This window comes from Mytilus californianus, unplaced genomic scaffold, assembly GCF_021869535.1.
Source record: "Mytilus californianus isolate M0D057914Y unplaced genomic scaffold, xbMytCali1.0.p SCAF_9, whole genome shotgun sequence".
Lineage (NCBI taxonomy): Eukaryota > Metazoa > Mollusca > Bivalvia > Mytilida > Mytilidae > Mytilus > Mytilus californianus.
Genome location: NW_026262745.1, coordinates 80,243,885 through 80,260,372, shown reverse-complemented (window position 1 = coordinate 80,260,372; position 16,488 = coordinate 80,243,885). Strand labels below are relative to the sequence as shown.

General features: G+C 33.1%; 1 protein-coding gene and 1 long non-coding RNA gene across 8 annotated transcripts in view; one reads left to right on the top strand and one right to left on the bottom strand.

Annotated features, from left to right (window-relative positions):
- Nucleotides 1–16,488, top strand: part of LOC127716522 (uncharacterized) — a 153,963-nt gene that overhangs the window by 57,218 nt on the left and 80,257 nt on the right. The window lies entirely within an intron of this gene.
- LOC127716466 (histone lysine acetyltransferase CREBBP-like) overlaps nucleotides 1–16,488 on the bottom strand; it is a 92,399-nt gene that overhangs the window by 69,544 nt on the left and 6,367 nt on the right. For 4 of the 7 annotated variants that reach the window (XM_052222680.1, XM_052222682.1, XM_052222681.1 and 1 more), the window contains exons 5-12: nucleotides 14,040–14,177; nucleotides 11,955–12,182; nucleotides 10,266–10,461; nucleotides 8,798–8,933; nucleotides 7,283–7,391; nucleotides 6,272–6,369; nucleotides 1,938–2,036; nucleotides 763–915 (exon numbers count right to left, since the gene is read on the bottom strand). In XM_052222680.1, the coding sequence (XP_052078640.1) occupies nucleotides 763–915; nucleotides 1,938–2,036; nucleotides 6,272–6,369; nucleotides 7,283–7,391; nucleotides 8,798–8,933; nucleotides 10,266–10,461; nucleotides 11,955–12,182; nucleotides 14,040–14,177 (1,157 nt within the window). The remainder of the gene's footprint in view (nucleotides 1–762; nucleotides 916–1,937; nucleotides 2,037–6,271; nucleotides 6,370–7,282; nucleotides 7,392–8,797; nucleotides 8,934–10,265; nucleotides 10,462–11,954; nucleotides 12,183–14,039; nucleotides 14,178–16,488) is intronic. The other 3 variants (XM_052222684.1, XM_052222686.1, XM_052222683.1) reach the window with 2 other exon arrangements.

Genomic DNA, 16,488 nt, shown 5'->3' with positions numbered 1-16,488 from the left:
AGTTTTATGTCACTTTCTTGAAAATGACATGCCATTAACTTGCATGATTTAGAAATAGCTATTAATGTGAATTGATCTTGTTCATAACAAAGTGTATTTGCTGTTGGCTTTTTTAGGCATTCACTAATGGTTCTTGTTACCATTTTAAATATCCAATTGATAACAACTGAAGGGGCAGCCTTTCAACCTCATCCAAACATGACAATGAGAAGGTAATCAACTGACAAGGAACAGAGATGTGTACTAATGCAACTGTCTGCCAAATACATGTATGATGATAACCAAGTCTACCAGACATACTCTAATAACTCTTCTCTTGAAAAATAGCAAAGATATGTGAAAAACTGTCCTAATATGATAGTTATGTCCCATAACTTTGGAGCGAGACCAAAAATTTTCAAAATGGAAAGGGAGCTTTCTTCAATCCTAATGTTGTTAAAATTCATGAGGGCTGTTCCATAAAAACATACATGGGACCCAGGGAAGGCACTTTCAAATCTCAACTATGGGTGGGTGTCATCTATGTTTTTGCATAGTGGAAATGCAAGTGAAATTGTAATTTGCCTCTTTAGGTTGTTACCCCCATTTTTAAAGTGCCTTCCCTGGGTACCATGTATGTTTTAATGGAACAGCCCTGAGATTTGTTTAAAAGGAAATTTGAGTTATTGTACAAAGTGTCGACATATTGACAACAGTATATCATAATACATCCCTTACAGCCATATAAAAATAAGTATGGACAGAGGAAAATTGTTCTCTTACCTGAGACGATGACAACTGTGATGATACTGATGTAGGGTTTTGTGACAACAGGGGCTGTGGTGAGAACTGTGACAGAATACTGGATGCTGGAGCAGGACTTCTCTGAGTCAGTTGGCTGACTGATGCTGGAGATGGGGGAAGTTGTGGTCGTGGCTGAAAACAACAGATATAAATACATGTAAAGTGCCATTATTGGTGTGTGGGCATGTTTGAGCCTGTGTGATTAAGACATACAAATGTATAGTGCAAATTAACTAGTGGTCCAAAGTAGTCTATATCACTCACTTGGGTAAAGAACAATTCTTAAATCAAAAGATTACTGTATTCAACATTTTTCTTATTTGTTTATGTAGATACTCTCCCTTGACACATTCTTGCTTTTTTAAAAGTTTTTTGTCAAATTATCTCTTTTTATAAAATGCAGAGGCTTTGCATAAAGTTTTTGAACAGTTTTTCAAGCTTTGCAATACAAAAAAAACAATTATTGCATGAATATTGGTGAATATTATTTCTTGTAGAATATATTGCACTCACAAACTTATGCAACATAAAATCTGCTCTGGAACATATTAACTATTCATGCAATTACCCTTATATGATCAGTTAAAAGGAAAAATGTACATATAAAATGATGGACAAGTTTGGTAGCAAATGATATGGTTTAAGAAGTAAGTAACCAAAGGTTGATTTAAGTTTTAACTTCAGTCAAAATTTGACAAGTTCCAAGAGAAAATAATCAAAATTTTTGGAAGGAAGAAGACAGACATCAAATGATGACTTACTGTAAACCAACTTATTTTCGTGACTTCCGCGAGTAGACAAATAACACGAATATATAGTGTAGCGAATATGTATCAATTGGACCTTTCCCTATAAAAATACATCATGAAATTTAGAAAATCGTGATAATAAATCTCCGCAAAATCAGTCAGAAAGGGCTAAAAATAAAACAAAGTATCCACAAAAATAAGTTGGTTTACAGTATGTTCAAACTGTACTAAGAACAAATATTCATCAACTATGATGTGTTCTTTGAATCCAGCTTCATTTGAAAATTTGGACAGGGAAGCTAATATGTATAGTATTTTTTTGTTTTCCAAGTGTATAAAAGTTCTGTAAAAAAGGATGCAACAAAAACCTGACTGAAATAATTAAAATCGATGTCAAATTCTTACTTGAGGGATAGTTTGTTGTGGTTGTGGAAATCTGTTTTTGATGCTATCAATTTGTTGAGCCTTAAGCAGCTGTTGCTGTTGATTTAAGGTTCCCAACTGCTGAAATATCAAGAAAAAGATTAAATAAAATGCTCCGCTGGGGCGCAGCTTGATACGACCGCAGAGGTCGAACCCTAAACAGTTGGGGCAAGTATGGACACAACATTCAAGCTTGATACAGCACTGAATTTGGATTGTAATTAAATATTTGACACAGCATAGGTTTCTGACACAGAATGAAAGTGGTCTAAGAACTTAAAAAATTTTAATTTACCTATTCATACATGTGCTGTGAAACTCAGATCAGGAGATTGGGAAATTTTGGTCAGGAGATTGGGACTCAGATCAGGAGGTTTTTAATCGACATTAATTCTGTTCTAAATGTAACCGTGTGCTGTAAAAATGGTCTTTTAAAGTGTGTTTTCTTCAACTTTCCATCCAATTTATTATGTTTATAGTACCCTTGTACTTATAAAGTTTCTCCATCTTTATATTCTACATGTTCAATCTAACATTGTTTTTTTTCAGTATGTTCTTTAAATTTTTTACTTCATATTCTATAAAACAATCATTGCAACCAGAACATTTGTTTAACTATCTGCAAATAGTTTTTATTTATTTTTTTTTCTCTTGCAAATGGTTTTTATTTGCAAACTCAGAAAATCATTCTATCTGTACAATTAGGGTCATAGTTATTACATAAATTTCAATTTAAGCCTTGAAAGGAAGTACAGAATCCTCAAATAATTTTCAAATTATTATTTTTTTATTTGTCCTAAGACATTTAAAATCATTTAATTACCATCCTTTTATGATTATTTGTTCAATTTATATTTTATTTATATTCTTTTAAAAAAATTCATTATTAAAAGGAAAGTAACTTAAAACAGGATAAATCAAGGGAAGTAATCAAATAAATACACAGTTTTTGTTACACAACGGCAGTTAGACTGAGGTAAAAATCGTTGATTACCAGTATGTTTGACACCCAAGCTGACAAGTGAAGCCATATAATTATGCATGTTAATTGATTTACAGGTAAAATATAACTTCAGGTAATGTCAGTTACACCAGATGCCTGAGATGATATGTTGGGCAGAAATTTTTCATTCACGAAAAATTTCACACGGGATTTTTTCCTCTTCAACGGGAGGTCGGGAGGAGACCCCTGAAAAAGGGATTATTGTACTCCCGTCGGGAGGTTCACATGTATGCCTATTCAAACCATATCATTATTATTTGCTTTTATATATAAATCAGAAATAACCAATTTAAAATGGAAAATGTTAAAGAAAAAAAAGGAAAAAAAAAATCCCCCCCCATTTTTTTGAACCCCCTTATGATTCATCACCCCCAAACTCAATCCCAGCTTTCCCTTTGTGGTATGGTACCTTGCAGTACAATTTCAGAGAGATCCATACACTTGAACACAAGTTATTGTCTGGAAACTAGAAAAATACTTGTTTTTTGGCCCCTTTTTGGCCCCAAATTCCTAAACGTTTAGGGCAATTACCCCCAAACTCAATTCCAGCTTTCCCTTTGTGATATGGAACCTTGCAGTACAATTTCATAAAGATCCATACACTTACACACAAGTTATTGTCCTGAAACTAGAAAAATGCATGTTTTTTTTTTGCCCTTTTATGGCCCCTAATTACTAAAATTTTGAGGGAAAAACCCCCAAAATCAATCCCAGCCTTCCCTTTGTGGTATGGTACCTTGCAGTACAATTTCAGAGAGATCCATACACTTGAACACAAGTTATTGTCTGGAAACAAGAAAAATGCTTATTTTTTGCCCCTTTTTGGCCCCTTATTCCTAAACTTTTTGGGCAATTACCCCCAAACTCAATTCCAGCTTTCCCTTTGTGATATGGAACCTTGTAGTACAATTTCAGAAAGATCCATACACTTACACACAAGTTATTGTCATGACACTAGAAAAATGCTTGTTTTTTTTCCCTTTTTGGCCCCTCATTCCTAAAATTTGGAGGCAATTACCCCCAAAATCAATCCCAGCATTCCCTTTGTGATATGGAACCTTGTGGTACAATGTCAGAGAGATCCATATACTTACACACAAGTTATGTCTGGAAGTTACAAAAATGCTTATTTTTGGCCCCTAATTCCTTTACTGTGGGTACCATAACCCCAAAATCAATCCCCACCCTCCTTTTTGAAGCTTATGGTAAAATTTCATTGAGATCCATTCACTTAAACTAAAGTTAGAGTGCGAAAACTAACGTGTCTTCGGACGACGACGACGCCAACATCATACCAATATACGACCACAAAAATTTTTTTGCGGTCGTATCAAAATTGTATATTTAGTCCAGTTTGGCCAAGCTGGAAACAGACATATAACTTTGGTTTGCCAATTCCAACATAATTCAGAAAATTCATTTAAAACACATGTCTAATGTTTCTGTTTTGAATGGAAGGCTGTTACACTATTCATACTTACTCCATCAAATTTTTTATATAAAACTAGAGGCTCTAAAGAGCCTGTGTCGCTCACCTTGGTCTATGTGCATATTAAACAAAGGACACAGATGGATTCATGACAAAATTGTGTTTTGGTGATGGTGATGTGTTTGTAGATCTTACTTTACTGAACATTCTTGCTCCTTACTATTATCTCTATCTATAATGAACTTGGCCCAGTAGTTACAGTGGAAAATATTTTGTAAAAATTTACAAAAATTTACAAAATTTATGAAAATTGTAAAAAATTGACTATAAAGGGCAATAACTCCTTAAGGGGTCAATTGACAATTTTGGTCATGTTGACTTATTTGTAGATCTAACTTTGCTGTACATTATTGCTGTTTACAGTTTATCTCTATCTATAATAATATTCAAGATAATAACCAAAAGCTGCAAAATTTTCTTAAAATTACCAATTCAGGGGCAGCAACCCAACAACATGTTGCCTGATTGGTCTGAAAATTTCAGGGCAGATAGATCTTGACCTAATGAACAATTTTATACCATCAGATTTGCTCTAAATGCTTTGGTTTCAGAGATATGAGCCAAAAACTGCATTTTACCCTATGTATTATTTTTTTGCCATGTCGGCCATCTTGGTTTTGCAGGCAGGGTCATCGGACACATTTTTTAAACTAGATACCCTAATGATGATTGTGGACAATTTTGGTTAAATTTGTCTTAGTAGTTTCAGAGGAGAAGATTTTTGTAAAAGATTACAAAAATTTACGAAAAATGGTTAAAAATTTACTATAAAGGGCAATAACTCCTTAAGGGGTCAACTGACCATTTTGGTCAAGTTGACTTATTTGTAGATCATACTTTGCTGAACATTATTGCTGTTTACAGTTTATCTCTATCTATAATAATATTCAAGATAATAACCAAAAACGGCAAAATTTCCTTAAAATTACCAATTCAGGGGCAGCAACCCAACAACGGGTTGTCCGATTCATCTGAAAATTTCAGGGCAGATAGATCTTGACCTGATAAACAATTTTACCCCATGTCAGATTTGCTCTAAATGCTTTGGTTTCAGAGATATAAGCCAAAATCTACATTTTACCCCTATGTTCTATTTTTAGCCATGGCGGCCATCTTGGTTGGTTGGCGGAGTCATCGGACACATTTTTTAAACTAGATACCCCAATGATGATTGTGGCCAAGTTTGGTCAAATTTGGCCCAGTAGTTTCAGAGGAGAAGATTTTTGTAAAAGTTTACGGACGACGGACGCAAAGTGATGAGAAAAGCTCACTTGACCTTTCAGGTCAGGTGAGCTAAAAAAATAGAAGTAACATGGAGACCTAATGGGTAACTTTTTTGATTATTGGCCCAAAATTATGATATTCATAGTCAGAGTTCGTATATATCATACATTAACATACATCAAGAAAAAAAATGTTTATTTGCAAAAATGAATTTTTAAGAATTATTTTCTGAAGATTTATAGAAGTCAAACGGACTATAATGAATTCCACTCAAACCGGTGCTAGGGGCTGTCTTAAATTTGCAGTTAGGTGAGAGTTTTTTGCTTCATGTTGGCCTCACTGTGACTTTGAGAGTAAGAACAGCAATAAAAGCACTCTTCTACTTTTTGTGTTTTTTTTTAGCTTGTACTGATTTTGTCTGATGGATTGATACCCAATATCTATTTCTATTACAGGATTAAAATAATGAAAAAATTTCAGGCTTGCTCAAGTATTTTTTGGAAGCCCTGGTTTAGAATGTGGCTGAAACTGACAATTTTGCTTCTACTAATTCCTCAAATAATTTTTATATCTAAAAAAAAATTATAATTGCTATATTACCTGGGTAAGAGTATTTTGATCCAAACCTAAGGCTGCACGAGGAGCTCCAAATGGCTGATTTTGTTGTGGTAAACCACCAGCATTGATCAAAGGTCCATCTGTGAATAAAGAACAAGAAGCAATACAAACAATAGTACTATAATATAACATCTGATAAATCAGAGTGTTTTACTCAGAAATTTCAAATAGCATACTGGCAGACAGTTTTGAAATAGCACCAATTATTTTTGAAATTCCAGTATGGACTTTTTTTATCATAAGGATCAAGGGATAAACAAAAATAAACCCAGTCTTAAAGTTGTCCTGGGGGAAACAAATTCAACTGAATGTTGAGCATTGAAAAATAAGCTGGATATTTCTGTTGAGACTATCATTATGACAATCAAGGTATTGGTGTAGTCTTCACGAACAAGCCTGGGCTGGTGGGCCTGAGGTTAAGTGTAAAGAATGCAGTGTATATTGAGCAAACCCTTGCTAAACAAGCAAATCTGTGAACTACTCCTCAATAATAATACCCTCGCCCGCTGAAAGTATAAGGTAAACAGGAAGTTGTTAAGTGATGAATCTGAAAACGCATCACATGGTAAAGCTGACTCATATAAACCCTGAAACCAAATTTCAGAAATCCTTGAAATGTAGTTCCTTAGAAAGATACAACGAAAAATATTCATAGGACGGACGGACAGACTGACGGATGGATGGATGGACAGAGGTAAAACAGTATACCCCAACTTTTTTAAAGCGGGGGTATAATAAATAAAGAATTTTTGAAAACACATCTTTTTTCTTTTAAATTTCATTTTGATAAAGCAGCTGTCTTTTTTATATAAAGTTTTTAATGCTATATGTTATCTATAAACTAAAATTCTGATTTAAGACACAATAGCTCTTTTCAAGAATTACACAAGTTCTTGAACATAAATATTTTCTGATGTTTCTTCTATAGTATAATGTATATCTATTTGTAGATTATTTGTTTTCCCCCTTGTATAAAATAAGACAGAAACTAACTTGGACCAGGAGGTCTTGTAGGTGCAGTTTTCATTCTCTGTAATCTTTTCTCTTCAAGTTCTTTCTGAATTTTATAAATTTTTTCAGCCAACAGGTGGTAATACTCCTCCTGTAAAAAACAAAACACACTTTCTTTAAATTCAATCAATGCAAAGTTCTCAATAAATAAGTTAACATCTTACCTGTATCATTATTGTAACTGGAAAATAATATACTGAAAGTCTGTCTGGAAATGGTCCAACTTAACATACAATTCTAACAAGAGGTCCATGCAATCAACTGTTGTATATTCACAGTTATTCTAATATATGTATACATTTCTATATTCAAGGATAATATTGTTTAACAAAAGCTTATCTAGTATATTTGGCTAAATTTTTATAATGTTAAAATGGTAATCTTCAGTTCTGAAGAGCCTTTTTACCATCTATATGTATTATCAAATCTAATGCAATTATTTTGTATCAATGTTTCTGATTGGATGACAATAAGTGTCCAATTCTGTATCTCCCTGTCTAATTAAGGAAGCCGATATTTTGAATTTCAGAATGTATTGACATGTAATTTCTCCAATAATAAGCAAAAAACTCACATTTTGCAGTTTGATGCCGGAAGCATACATATGACGTCACCTAGTTTTGGCGCCAAAGAAGATAACATCATTTCGCGAAATTTTCATTTAATCAAATTTTACACAAAAATAATGACCATATTGAAAGATTTGTTTATATTGCATTAGAATAGAAATAACTATTGTATTTGAAGCTTTGCGGACATCCATCGGTAGTTTTACTGTCGCAAATATCCGTTACCTGTCTGCTATGCGTCGCCAGCTAAACTAAATTTGCGACAGTAAAACTACCGATGGACGTCCGCAAAGCTTCAAATACAACACAGTTATCTCTTAATTTATATCATATTTGTATACTCCTGTCCTATTATTCAATAACACCTTACCAAGAGGAAGTAGGGTAAAAACTAATCAATACTTATAAATCAAAATATTTTCATGTTAAAATAAATAAAAAAATACTATCGTCTATCCTTAAAATTCGCCACAACTCAAATTATCCAGCATTTGACCAAATAAAAAGTAATTCCTTCTTACACAACAAAATTCAGACATGTTGACAAAAATTTTGATTCATGTTCAGTGGATACTTTAAAATATTAAACTATTGGCAAAGACATAAAAACAAAAAATTATAAGCTACTCCATACCAAACATAACAGCATTCCCTTTCATGCAAACTAAAAAAGTTACAAGAAACAACTTCATGGGTATGAGAGAATTTCCAACTTTAAAGGAAACTTGACTTGGTTCAATACATTGTACACCTCAAGACTATATGTTACATCATTCCTTAAGAGAAATAATTAGATATATATTAGACTTGCACTTCAGGAGGATTGGTGACCAACTGAAGGACAATGTGTAGTACACACCTGCTTTACAAATGGGAGTTTAGTAATGTATTATGATTCATTATTACTTTAAATTGAACTCCTACATACCCTACTGTTGGCAGTATCATACATGTCACCTTCAACTTTCCTGGCATATGCAACAAGATTGGTCATTCTTCTGTCCTTCAATGCAGCAGGATCCGGTGTTGGAAATATGGCTTGGACCCTGTCAAATGTTGATAATCTTTATGAAATAAACAGAAGCTTTGTTAGCACTTAGATCACCATATTTTATGAAAAAATTTAAATTTTGATAGAACTGTTTTAAAATTGTCCTCTCAAAAGAAAGATATTTGAAAAATTTTGTTAAATAGAAATTCATCAGACATCAACCTTTTTTTTTATCAAATCCATAATTAACCTTTCTTTGTTCAAAATAGGACTCGATTGAGCGTTAAGATTATGGTGATCTTGATTGTAACTAACTTCTTCTTAAGTATATTAATTTTTAAACAAGATTAAGGTTATCCTATCTATAAATGGTGTTAACAGTGATGTAATGTTGCATTGGGTGTTGGCATCAGTTTTCATTGACCATATAAATATACTTTTATCACATATTTGTTACAAAAACATTGGGTTTTGCATATGCAATAATCACAGATTTGCCCTAGTCATATTCCTGCCAGGGGCTAATAACCAGTTATTGTGCCCTGTTATGACGTCATAAGCATTCCTAACAACAATGACAGACATGAAATGTAGATTAAAATTACAGGGGAATTTGTTACAGAAATAAAGAACACTTGTACTAAAAGAAATCTGACATTGACATTATAATATTCAAGGACTACAAGTTTGAATGGTTGAGGGGCTTTGTAATAATGATGTTATTTCAATGGAGGACAAAACATGTTTGATCTTAACAAAATTCTTTCTACTTTTTTAAAGTAGGGTTTGTCTAATATGTGATAAATAGATTATAACATGTCCTTTTCCATATGAGCCCTGGTATCATCCCTCGACCCATATGGAAGTCTCAGGATGATACCAGGGCAGGTATGGAAAAGGGCATGTTATAATCTATAAGTAATGCTAATTTTCCAAACCTTAAATTTCTCTGAATTAGTTTTTATTCCAATTATAGGGGATTCAAATAGTGTAGGTCTGAGATCTTGAATCTGTCTTTTCTGGTAAGGGAATTATCAATTTGGAATTACAAGTCATAGACCTCTAATTCTTTACCCTTATGATTTATACAGAGCCTTTGACTGTTTTAAGGAGGACTTTTCACTTTAAATTTAAATAGTCTTGAACTCTTCATTATCTAAAGCAAATTTGAACCCCTGCACTTACCAAAAAAACACTGACAAGATCTACTATTATCTATTATCTATTATTATTTTCAATTTGACTCTCTACTTATTTTGCTGGGGTTATTGATTGATTGTTGCTTGCTTAGTGTTTAGGGGTTGTTAGTAATGGTTGTTATTCATACAACAATATTGTTATACATGTATTTATTTTGGGGAATATTTCATCACTGTTCTTATAATAGGAGTTGATGGTTACTTACAATTTGTGAACCAAATGATTTCTTAAGTCTTGGGTTACACTTTGGTGCCATTCCTTTGTTCCCCGAGCTGCCTGTGCCATATTTGGAGCTGGACTTGAACTTTCAATGCTTGCTAAATTTCCCAATGGATTGTTAGAACCACTTGATATGCTTGATAAACTGTTTGACTGATTTCCTACAGCAATTGAGTTTAATCCTAAAACAATTGTACAAGTGAAATAAGTCATTATGAAAATTACAGTTCAGCAGTGAAATTCAGCATGTTCACTACAGTTTACAGTTTACTACTTTTGAATCAAATGAATAGAAAATCAATTTTATCACAAAATCAATAACTGTACACACCATATTCCTAAAGATTCATTTCATTCCACATTAAGGGAGATAACTGTTAATGCTATAATGAACTTTCAATGTCCCATTGTTACTGGTTTATTTAAGATGACATACCAGTAATGACAAGGGAATCAAATCACAGGACAGAAATTCTGAAACAAAACATACTGCAAAAGTATAAATCCAAAATGTTTAAAAGGAAAAGTTTTGTCTTTTTCAAAAGAGAAAAGTTTACAACTATTAATTTTTGGACTAAGGAATGAGACCTCTTTAAACTTTTCAGAATGTTGGAAGGGATTTTCTTGCAAAATATGAGGTGACAATTGAGGAAACTGAATTTCAGGAGTATTGAAGATTTTTCTTTAACCTAAGTATCACACACTAGTATGGATTTATTGCAAAATGCACAAAGCAAGCAAACTCAAACAGAAATATTACAAATACAGCCGAACCTCGTTGCGTTGAAAACTCAGATAAATCGAGATATTTTGTCAGACCCAGCAGAATTCCCATTTTTTGTTCAAGGCATTTTTAACTCTGGACTTGATATCACAGTTAACACGAGTATATTTCAGTGTCCTCTCGAAGTGAAGGCAACATAAATTGCATGTCCCGCTTATTGTTTGTCAACAACTTTGTTGTTTGATCCCTGCGGAAAATTATAATTATGGAACACAATTTACCCGAGATGAGATAATAACAGAAGAAATTATTAGATCCAAAGCCAAAAAATTTATAAAAGATCTACAAATTAAGAAACTTATACTTAAACTGATTAAAAATTTGTTAAAAGACTAAGACTTGACATCAGCAGATAGCGGCTATGTAGAAAGTTAAAAATTGTACATCTGTAACGGTTTGTTAGTTTATATTTCCTTATCCTTGTTAACATCAGATGTGAACTGTTTATTCTGTCTCGTTCTGATGAAATAGATTGGCATACTAAATATGTTTTCTGCCATTACATATCAGGCTGACAACACAAGGTACAATATTGAACTAATACATCATGATGAAATCACAGGCTCAGTCGACTCGGATTGTCAGATCCCTGAGACTTTGATTTTTTGAGCTTCAACTGTACAACAATGCAAAAACCAAATAGAATTGTTCCGTAAAGATTGACAAATTTAATATTTTGCATGCAATACAAATATTTTATAATGTTTTTAAATAAAACAACTGCAAACAGGGTAGGCAAAAACCTGAGTTACACGAGTATTGCCCAGTCAAGTGGGAAATACTAGTAAAATGTTGATTTGATTGGGTTTTACTGATTAACATTGGGCAATATGAAATACTGACATCTCTTTAACTATATCATATATTAAACTATAGAATCTTAAAACTTACCTGGCGAGTGTGAACCAGCAGGCCTCATGTTAAGACTTTGTTGGCTTCCAGGTTGCTGACTTGGTGACCCAGTGTAAGGCAATCCGAGAGCAGCATATGCCCTCTGCATCTGAATGTCTGATACATTTGGAAGACTCTGTGTGGTGGTTACTGGTTGACTTGGGGAAGCGGCAGCAGCAGCAGCAGCAGCAGTAGAACTTCCTTGTGGAGCTGCTAAAACACTACCAGCTACAACACAATAGAAAAAAAAATTAACTTGACTCTATTATCAAATGTAATCATTATTGTATTTTCACCTTTTTATATTTTGTTGACATGACTGACAAAACAAGTGAAACTGTGAGCTACTGCTCACTGATGATACCCCCGCCCAAATATTTCGGTAAACAATAAGTTGTTGAGTGATGAATCTGAAAACACATCAGACGGTATAGATGACTTAAATAAACCCTGAAACCAAATTTCAGAAATCCTTGTATTGTAGTTCCTGAGAAAAATGTGACGAAAATTTTCAACTTGGCCATCATGTGTAAAATGATACAAGTGTTCGATAAACAGGAAGTTGTTGAGTGATGAATCTGAAAACGCATCACACGGTATAGCTGACTTATATAAACCCTGAATCCAAATTTCAGAAATTCTTGTATTGTAGTTCCTGAGAAAAATGTGACGAAAATTTTCAACTTGGCTATCATGTGTAAAATGATACAAGTGTTTGGTAAACAGTAAGTTGTTGAGTGATGAACCTGAAAACGCATCACACGGTATAGCTGACTTATACAAACCCTGAAACCAAATTTCAGAAATCCTTGTATTTTAGTTCCTCGAGAAAAATTGACGAAAATTTTCAACTTGGCTATCATGGGTAAAATGATACAAGTGTTCAGTTAACAGGAAGTTGTTGAGTGATGAATCTGAAAACGCATCACACAGTAAAGCTGACTTATATAAACCCTGAAACCAAATTTCAGAAATCTTTGTAATGTAGTTCCTGAGAAAAATGCGACGAAAATATTCATGGGACGGACGGACTGACAGAGGTAAAACAGTATACCCCAACTTTTTAAAAGTGGGGGTTTAATAATATGAATGCACATGATGAAATGTTTTGCCTGCGTAAATGAATATAATTGATTTTTCTGTTGAAAGATCAAAGTCAGATTAACCCTGTCAGATGAGTGGTGAAACGATTAACCACAATATTTTTGTTTGGCTTGATTTTCCATTCATTTCATCCGTATTTTGGTCTAGATAAATTCTGAGTGTTATAATTTTCTATCGACCTGAGTGTTGCAAATTGCTTCAAATTAAACGTCTCTATGAAAATGACAACAATTGACATCGAGTTGTTTATTGTCAAAGTTTTCCTGCGCAAGGACCAAAAACAGACACTCCGGTTACTTATTTTTCAAATATGACAATTAAAGACGAATTTTATTTGCAAACTGAATTTCACATTTTGAACAAAACTATTGATTCACATTATGAATTTATCATAAATATTAGTTTACGTTTTTTTTACATAAACATCTTCCATTCATTAATATTTACAGTTGTGTATTGCAAAGTTACCACATGTTTTCATCATATTGATTGGTTGTATTAAAATAGATCTTTATTATTGACCAATGAGAAAATTTGATATTTAATTCATCAATCAGGAAAGCCATGCGTAAATATGTTTCGTATTTGTATTTCAATCTTTTCCCTTAATTCTAACCCTGATACACTGAAATAGTATTTCCAAGAAATATATTTATCTATTCAATAATAATCTATGCAATTATGCGATCTGATAAGGCAAATACAGGTAAAGGTTTACTGAGACTGGAGTCTATCAATAAATGCGTAATTACTAATTTGGTGTAATATTGATTTTCTTCTCAGCAGAGGACTTTAATTTTACGAAAGTCATCAACAGTTCACAATTAAATTAACACGCTGTGGGATATCTTTTAAGGCACTTTTAAGGCCAATGTAAGCGGAGGGAACAAAAAAATATTTGGAAGACGCAGCTTCAGATCGGCATGGGAACAACACTGCTCTTAGCCCCTTTTGTTTTGAGATTGCTAGAATGATACTTACGGACATTGGATGTCCCTGAGGTCCCACCTGGTCTTTTCTGGTCCGAGGCATTCTTCAATGGAAGACAAACTGGACAATCACTTCTAGTACAGTTTTTCCAATGTGTAATTATCTGACGTGATGATGCACAGTGAGCAACTGAAAATACATAAAGATATATTTTAAACAACAGAAAAAAAAGAAATTAACAATTAAAAGTCAAACTTGAGGTTAACAAAAGTGGTTTCAATTACTTCTCTGCCAGAGTTCTCACTAAGACAAGTCCATTGGTCCTAGACTCATGAAAAGCTGTCTGGATTCATTTCTAATAAACTGCTTCGCTGAGCGCAGCTGGATACACCCTCAGGTCCAACCCTGAACAGTTGGGGCAAAAATGGACACAAATTCAAGCTTGATACAGGTCTGAATTTGGATTGTAATTAAATATTTGACATATTATAGGTTTCTGATAAAATGTAGTCAGAGAACTTGAAATTGGTTATATGAATTGAATTAATATTCAATTTAAGATTTCTTGCTGTTGCGCAATACACTGTGCTGTTACGCAATACTTAGATAATCTGTTGTCAGACTATAAACAAATAAAGTTCAATTTCTTCTCAATGTCATATTTGAAATTTATGAAAATCAATAGGGAGATTACATCGATAGATATAAATAATTCACCAACGTTTCATGAGAACTGCTGAAAGCACTTTTGAGTTATTGTCCAAAAACTGGAAAATACTCAGTGATTTTGCTAGCGCTCATCACTTTCGTCTTTTACGAAACGAAATTTTGAAATGACGAAAGTATTTCAAATCAATTTCGTCACTTAAATTTGGAAAGTGTAAAAAAAATTTCGCATGAAAATACAATAATTCTCCCTGTCTTCATGTTTCTGACAAGTTTATGACCATCAGCTAATTAATGTTTACAACAGGTGTTAAAAGTTGTGATTACAGTTAATCCGCTTATCGCCATCAGATGGGTCACTAATCCGTTAATTGTTTATAAACCTCATAATTGACCATCATAATTATTCCATTTCAATATTTCTCAAACGACCACAATTTGCAGTTCGTTTTTCCTAGTTTCGTCATTAAAACAAAATTGTTTCCCCCCGGACAGTTCGCATTTTAATTTCAATATTTCTCAAACAATCCAGTTTGTTTGTCATAGTTTCGTCCGTCATGTGAACGTATTTTCGTCATATTTGATATAACTTTTCATCAAAAACTTTCGATTAAAAAGATAGAACATTTTTATTCAAAACGTTCAGAAATATTTTCACCAGTCAAACAGGTGCTTCCTTTACTGTGTACTGCGCATGCGTGAAAGTATTCTTATAAATTTGTAGACACTAAAACGTAAAATACGAAATCATTTTGTATCAAATTAAACGAGAGACAAAGATATTTATTACTAAGCAACTTAATTAAAAAAAAATGATAATTTCCTGCCTTTTGTTAACCACGAAACCAATCCGTAGATGAATCCGGATTCATTCTGAATTTATTATCTACTTGTCACTTCCCGTTTTCATTTCGTTTCAAAATAGAAAGTAAACGTGATATATTCTCGATTAATTTACAATGTACAGCCATAACAATCGTTCCATTAAGGATTGGTACAAATCCTTGTTTCCAACTTCAAAGAAATGAATTTCAAATTTCGATTTAAACGTCTTTACAAGGATAATGATTAGGCAGTGAAATAGTCGTTACAAGTTCATTTATGGGAATTATGATGTGGTTTAAAAAAAGAGGCACCCAACTTTTGTTGATCAGGAATGTCCCCTGCAAATACCTGAAGTAAAATTGTGAACTAGATTTCCGGATCCCTGTTCTTGTCTTCATATTTAGGTATCACATTAGTCAAATCATGCAATGACTGCCTACATAAGCAGGCCTAAGGCCTACAAAGGTCCTATTCCTTGAAGGACTTAGGCATATGTAAAGCTAGAAATATGCGTCCTTGATTCATTGCTGTTACCCAAAATAAGGTTAATTTTCATCTCGCGTAAAAGTGACTAAAGCCCTCAAAATCCTAGCTGAAACCCTGAAAATACCCCCTTTTTTAATGAATAAAACCCCATAACTCAGAAATGTAAAATCTAAAATTTATAAAATTCTAAAGGAGCTTACATCAACAGATATAAACAATTCACCAAAGTTTCATGAGAACTGCTGAATGCATTTTTTAATTATTGCCCGAAAACTGGAAAATTACCCTTTTTTATGAATAAAACCCTGTAACTCTGAAATGTAAAATCTAAAATTTATAAAAAGCGAAAGGGAGCTCATGTCAATAGATATAAACAATTCATTAAAATTTCTTGCAAGTTGGTGAAAACATTCTTGAGTTATTGTAGGAAAACTGGAAAATCCCCCCTTTTTTAATGAATAAAAACCAAAACTCGGAAACGGTAAATCTGAAATTTATAAAAAACGAAAGGGAGCTCACGTCA